We start from the raw sequence: 7,216 nt of genomic DNA, 5'->3' as shown, positions 1-7,216 counted from the left end.
CAAATCATTGTGATCAACTGTAACCTGCTGTGAAATCTGCATGAGAAATTTCTCGCCCTCAAATTAAACTCAAATTGCAAACTATTATTTGTTATAATATAATTTTTATTTAGTAGGGTATTGTAATCATAAACAAACTGTTAGGAAAAGGTGTTACTGTTACTGAACTCTGTTATAGGCCTACTTCTAGTTATTTATAAAGCGGCAAATGAAACGGAAGTCTCGCACATTAACAGGAAATAGATAAAATGTTGCATTTACAGCAGCGTTGCGTAGCTCCGCCTACACGAAACTCTCATTGAACAGAATTAACGCTCCTCGACGTGCATATTAAACATTAAACATGAATGAGGTGACAGGTGAGGCTGACTGTGGAAGATGAGAAATATTGGAAATCATATGACAAATCCCTAAAGTTCCACAAAGAAAATGATGAAAAGCATGCCGCCCTAAATAACAACAGGAAAGTCGTGAAAATAAAAGGTGTTCTGGTTGCGCAGCACGAGAAAGCGCGCAGACGGAAGGAACTGTTCTGATTGGCAATGTGGACAAATGGCTTGTCGCTGTAACCCCGTCGCGTCGCACCTGGTTAGGCCAAGGATTTAGGATTAGAGGTTAGAAAATACAATTAGCTCAATCTAAAAACAATAGAAGTCAATGGAAAGTCCTCACTGTAGAGAACCAAGCGTCTGTGTCTTTGTCAAATAGAAACAAAGAGAGCAAGATGGAGAGGGGGAATCATATTTCATATTCAATTCCAAATCCACGCCTTCCGCCACTATATACCAATTACGCGGCAACTGAACGCATAACATTCACATGTGAGATTATGCACCTTGCAGGCAAAGTTTCAAGGGAACTGCCACCCACCAGATCTCCGAGGAGTAGCGGCAGGAGTAGAAGAGAAGACAGGACGTTCACGTTTGCCTCATCTCTACACTACTTTAGTGAAGGTGGAAGAAGCTGATGGACGTGATGTTTAATGCAGACAACTGTTCGCTAATCTGCACGGCCAGTTAGAATGGTCCGGCTTTGTCGAGGAGACGGAGGAACATTACATGCGTTGCCCTGCGTAAGGAAGCAGTGTGAAAGAAGAACAGATTTCTATTGCGCTTATAGTTCAACGCATCTATAGAACCGCACATATCGGTCAAGTCATGTCTTTTGAATTCCGAATACTGATGTTTGGAATCGGGACAGCCCTGGTTATATTTGTGATTATAGCTGATATATCGGAAGTGGAGGAAGAAATCTCGTAAGTAAATTCGATTAACGTACAATAAACAATACAGATGCATATATCACATTCTTTTTTGGTCTTTGTTTCAACGCACAGTTGCACTCTGTTTATGTTATGTTTATGGTTAGGACATTGTCCTCCGTGCTTTGATTGTCTCACGAGAGACTTTGTAGAAGCCCAAACAATGGACAGTCCATTTAGGACTAGCCTGAGCTGCGTATTACATTGGCTTGTATTTATACCATTACTTTAAATACAAGAAAATGACAGAGCTGTGCATTTTATCTACTTGATTATTTTATGTATTATATATATATGTTTTTCTATTGGAAAATCAATCTTAAATTGGAGCTGTGTTTTGGAAAATAACTGGTCTCTAGTTGGTCCAAGCTGGTCATTAGGTGGTCTAAGCTTTTCAGTTGCTGTCTAAAAAGCTACCATATTCCAAAAAGCCAGCCTGACCACCCTAATGAGCTGTTCCTAGATGATTTACCACCTTACCACCTTGGACCAGCTAATAACCATTTTGGAACAGCAAATAACCAGTTTAGACCATCTACAATGTTCTAAAACACAGGCTACATCTTAAACTGTGTCTTCCTGCAGGGTTGGTTTGGTCTTTCATCAAACAGGGTAATACTGTGTCTAAGTCAAAAGAGGGAGACAATGTGTTGTCCCAAGGACTATTGTTTGCAAAGCCATAGCCTGTGTTTGTGGGTTCTTAAATTTGAGGGAACAGCTTACGTTTGATATTACGTTAGTTTGATGGCATTGATAGTTCTGTAGAATCTGGAGGGGATATGTGAGATTTTAAAGCTTTTAAAGTTAATCTGTTATCCATTCAGAGTTACTTACCAGCAGAGTGATAATATTTTGGAACTGATTTTGCTGAATATTGTTAATATGTATATAGTCTCAAACTATTAATGCTTGGCAGGTCTCCAAAACAAGTCCTTCAGACTTTGCTGAGTGTGAAACCTTGTATGAGAGTCATCAGATAAATGCAGCTGACCCTGGTGCTCTGTAACGGATGGCTGTTGGTTTGTGGTTTTGTTCTACTCTTGAGTATGTTCTGTTTGCGCCCATTCATGGCAAGTGAAAAGACAGTCTGATCTGTGGTTTGTGGCAGCTAGGGGATTACTGTTTGATTTGTGACTTTAAAGCTACAGCCTGGAGACAAAAATGAACAGTTTGCCTTTACTCAGTTATAATTGAACCCTGTAGCAGAAATCCTCAGGCTTACATTATTGCAAAAATCTCGCTGTCTCGGGACATACACTTTAAAGCTCATGAGCGAGAAGAATATTTGTGTGTAGATGGATTAATTGCAAGAATAATTGCATGAGAAAACAACACTCAAGCACAAGTGTATGCTGCCAAGATGTGCATATAGTGCTTAATTTTTAAATGGATCATGCCTAGAATTGCCACATTTGACATTTTATGCAAAGTATTTGGCTTATATCTGTATACCGTGAGATTGTATTTCACATTTCTGCTGCACTGATTACTATTTATCCATTAAGCGTGGAAAGGGAATATTTTCCTCCCTCATATTTGCTAACCCAAAATATCCCAGAGACAAAATAGAATTGTAAAATCCCAATTTGGAAATTTCACACCTCATTTACTAGCAGTCAGAAGGCATTAGATGATGCTTATGATCTCATTTTTGCTTAAGTTATTGGCGAGATTTATAATTTATTGCAATTTAGAATATAATTCCATATCAAACAAAGGATCTAAGGGGTATATCTCAGAGCCGTTATAAACGCTTTGAAGCAACACCACTATTAAATCTGCATTTGAAGCTGCTCCCCAGAATTTTAAGAGATCTGTGCTCTGTCTGCTTAATAATGCTCGTAGCCATGACTTTGAGGGAAACATGGAGAACATTACAGTAAGTGGTAGACAAATAGGACTGATTTGCTGAAGGAGACAATGCTATCCTGTCCTAACTGCTTTGAAGGGGGGCACCCTGCAGGAAGAGGTGGTTTGAACGGCATGATGTCAGTTACCTATTATCCTTGCCGTTATGTCTGAAAGGAATAGTTCACCCAAAAATGAAAATTTGCTCACCCACAGGCCATCCAAGGTGTAGATGCGTTTGTTTCTTAATCAAAACAGATTTGGAGAAATTTGGCAATACATCACTTTCTCACCAATGGATCCACTGCGGTGAATGGGTGCCGTCAGAATAAGAGTCAAAACAGCTGATAAAAACATCACATTAATCCACAAGACACCAGTCCATCAGTTATCTTGTGATGTGAAAAGTTGCATGTTTATAATGAACAAATTCAACACATGGTGAGCAAGTGATGTAATGCTAAATTTATCCAAATCTGTTCTGATGAAGAAACAAACTCATCTACATCTTGAATGGCCTGAGGGTGAGTATACTATTCCTTTAAGGTGATTCCTCTAGTAAATATTCGGACACTTTATTTTTATGAAATGATTAATCGGTAATAACCATAACCTTGTGTTTGTACTATCAAAATATTCTAAAGAGTTTAGAAGTGGAACGGCTTATATTAAGTCCTAAATAAACATCATCATAATTCAATTTCATATATTTTTCCAGTCCAGGGTCTAATTGCCTTTACCTCAATTATCTACTCAGAGAGCATTATTAATGGTCATATTACTGGATAATGATGATGAATATTTTATGCCTTCTGCTCTTAGGAACATTGAGGATTCACAGAAGTTTCGCTTTGTCCTTCAGTCCAACAGGTTTGTAATCTGATTTGTTATATCATTTATGATTTATGGTGTTTTCGTGAGAAAATGTCATTGATGCTTACAACCACATATTTAAGTCTGTTTCTCAGTGTTATAGACCTAAAGCAAGAAACGTTAAATGTAAATGTATTCTATTTTCAGTTTATTTGCATGTTAATTGTTTATAATTATTTAAATGTACTTAAAAAAAATTTTTTTCATATTACTGATTTATCAGGGTTTCAAGAATTCATTAAACATAGCTGCCAGTATTTTGTGAGGTGACAGATGTTGTTATTTGTAGCTGTGTCTAACAGTGATGTTTGGCAGACATGCACATAAACATGGTCTTTTTCCTCCATCAGAAATTCAGTCCTGAATACTGTTCCTACTTCACTAGTCACCTATCGAAAGAGCAAAGTCTCTTCTTCTCCAATTCCACTGCCAGGCATGAAGAGCAAAACCAGCAATTCATTCTCACCAGAATGGACTTTCAACAGAACCTTGTCTAACCTCATCAGGTACGGCTTGAATTTATTCAAATGCACAGTATGACATTTCTAAAGAATGTGGTTCCCTGTTAATACTTTGTTTTTTAATCCCTTAGCATTCATAAAGTGTGTTGTTGTTTTTCATTCTCCTTCCAGGAAAAACATTTTGAGGTTCCTGGATGCTGAGAGGGACATCTCAATTCTTAAGAGCACCTTTAAACCCGGGGATGTAATTCATTATATATTTGACCGCCAGAGCACCACAAACATCTCTGAGAACCTGTACCACCTTTTGCCGACTGTGTCTCCCATGAAGAACCAGCATTACAAACAATGTGCCATCGTAGGGAACTCTGGGATACTACTGAATAGCAGCTGCGGCAGAGAGATTGATTCACATGACTTTGTCATTAGGTAAGCAACTTTTCTTCTGTTTTGTGTTGTAGCATTCAACAGTTTGTGGTGTTGATGTAACCTTAGCCAGCTCTCATCCTGAATCAAACAATAAATCCACCTAAACTAGCTGTAAAGAATAATTATAAAACAATGTCCTAAAACTAGAACTTATGTGTATATATATAAATATACTCTCTAAAAGAAATAATTTGAACCTTCCTTTTTTGGTCCTTAATACCAGATTTATTTAAGTGATTTAAGTTTGCCACAATTGCCACTATTTCTCATAAATTGGTCTTTATTTCTTGTAACTGTGGTTTTATATCTCACAGTGACTCATTTTTATACGTCACGATTTTCATTTTTTTTTCACTCTGAGGCAGAAACTTGTTTTTATGAATAACAGGCAGAAAAAATCTCAGATACAGAGGTTTCATCATGAGTAGGATTAATACCTCAGAGCGGCAAGGCTGATGTTCATTTATTATGAAGTTTATTAAAACATTTTCTGTGCCGTTTGTATCTTTGCGGCCGTAGATTCACATTCTCTACATTCAACTTGAAACTTGCTTTAAAGAAATGGTTGGATTTCAAACACATTACGATCTGTATGCGACACAATGCACTTTTGAAATAGCTGTCAGTACTACATCCAGGCTTGACTCATACTGTCGGAAGGCTTTCAGAACTGAAGGGTGATACATACTGCAATTAGTGACCAGCTGAGCCAATATGACATTTGTATAAGTCATACTAAGCCACAGCCCTGTAAACGTAATTAGGCTGTCTTCTAAAAGTGACTACAGTTCACTTGCCTGTAAAGTGCTCTGCCTACAGCCGAAAGCTTTTACAGCAGTGTGCTTCATGTGATATACTAGTGTAATACTGTGAGATTCCCAATCCTAAATGAGTCTTCATCAGCCCAGCTGTGCTCTTAGGACATTAATGTCATTCAGCCCCAGTCCAGGGACATACAGAGCCTCGAAGATTAAGTAATGGAGGAACTTAAATCCCTCCTGTGTGTTTGGCATGGCTTTTCTGCTGGGCAAGGGCAAGACTGTGTGGGAGTGTGACCGTGACAGCTAAGCCTCGGCAGTCGGCATGGTGCCAGTGTTGAAAGGTTTTCCAGGTATTGTGGCAAGATGATAATGCCAACACTGCGCTCAGTATTTGCTTTAAAGTCACCTCTGTGTGTCTTTATGGATTTTTTGAAGTTAAATGATGGGATGTGCTTTAAAAGGCACTTGCTTAGTCTGTAGGTGTATTCTGCATGTGAGAAGATAATGCCTACTGTAGTATTAATATTGTAGTTTATACAAAGATAAATTACTTGCTTTAAAATGAAGCAAGTCTGGAGTGAAGGTAATTTACTCGTTCATACTTTTTAGCTGTTTATATGTCACTCTTGATGCTCAGTAGTCCGGCAGGGCTTTTAAATTTTTCACTTGAACCCATCTTTCATACACTAGTACACTCAAGTGTACTACAAGTGGTGACTAAATACATATTTTAAATACAGAGATAGTATGTTAAAGAGCAGGTCATATGGGTTTTCGAAAAATATCTCTTTTGCAGTTTGTAAGGTAGCCTTCAATGTAAACAGTCTGCAAAGTTGTTAATCAAAAAAGTGCATGATGAATAAAGATATTGTCTCTCAAAAGAAAGAGTCGACTCAGAATCGCCTTAACGAGTCGTTATATTTTCGAATCTTCTGCGTTTATAACGTAGCTATCCTTAAATGAAAACAATCTGCAAAGTTGTTAATCAAAAAAGTGCATGATAAATAAAGATATTGTCTCTCAAAAGAAAGAGTCGACTCAGAATCGCCTCAACGAGTCGTTATATTTTCGAATCTTCTGCCTGCTACCGATCTACGTCACCGGGTAACACATTAGCATAATCCTCGCCTGCCCACGAAATACGAACGCTCTCTGTGTCGAGAAGATATTGTGTTCCACGATACCACAGCAATACAATTTGAACCTTTTGTTGTGCTCGTCATTTTACCGAGGACTGCTTCTCTAATCTTGCCCTTTATCTTTGTTGGCTTCTAATCTTCTTTATTTGGACCAACAAGCTTCTCCGAACCACAACCTGTAAGTACGATTGATACGTTATGTGTACATTTTCAATTGAGTGCTCAAAATATCCAATAGTTATAAACGAAATAGTTCTGATAATTCGCTGTGAACCCACTATTTCCTAAGAATGTGTCGATTAATGTAGACTGTCTTTGTTCTAATTACTTGTTTTAAAAATAAAGAATGTAGTGTAGCACACAGACTTTATAATCATTGTGAAAGTGCTGTTTTTGTAGTTATAGGGTTAATGCAGGGAGTAAAAGACCCGGTAGAGAGAGACG

The 7,216-nt window shown here is 37.9% G+C and overlaps 1 protein-coding gene across 1 annotated transcript in view; it reads left to right on the top strand.

Moving 5' to 3' along the window:
* Positions 1–620: 620 nt before the first annotated feature.
* The window catches only part of st8sia2 (ST8 alpha-N-acetyl-neuraminide alpha-2,8-sialyltransferase 2), a 9,549-nt gene continuing 2,953 nt past the window's right edge, over positions 621–7,216 (top strand). Inside the window, exons 1-4 of the mRNA XM_016521770.1 lie at positions 621–1,255; positions 3,932–3,979; positions 4,333–4,488; positions 4,615–4,872. Of these exons, the coding sequence (XP_016377256.1) occupies positions 1,158–1,255; positions 3,932–3,979; positions 4,333–4,488; positions 4,615–4,872 (560 nt within the window). The 5' untranslated portion in view covers positions 621–1,157. The remainder of the gene's footprint in view (positions 1,256–3,931; positions 3,980–4,332; positions 4,489–4,614; positions 4,873–7,216) is intronic.

The sequence above is a fragment of the Sinocyclocheilus rhinocerous genome, unplaced genomic scaffold (genome assembly GCF_001515625.1).
Source record: "Sinocyclocheilus rhinocerous isolate Xijiao unplaced genomic scaffold, SAMN03320098_v1.1 scaffold1110, whole genome shotgun sequence".
NCBI classification, from domain to species: domain Eukaryota; kingdom Metazoa; phylum Chordata; class Actinopteri; order Cypriniformes; family Cyprinidae; genus Sinocyclocheilus; species Sinocyclocheilus rhinocerous.
This window is presented reverse-complemented; position numbering and strand designations above follow the sequence as displayed.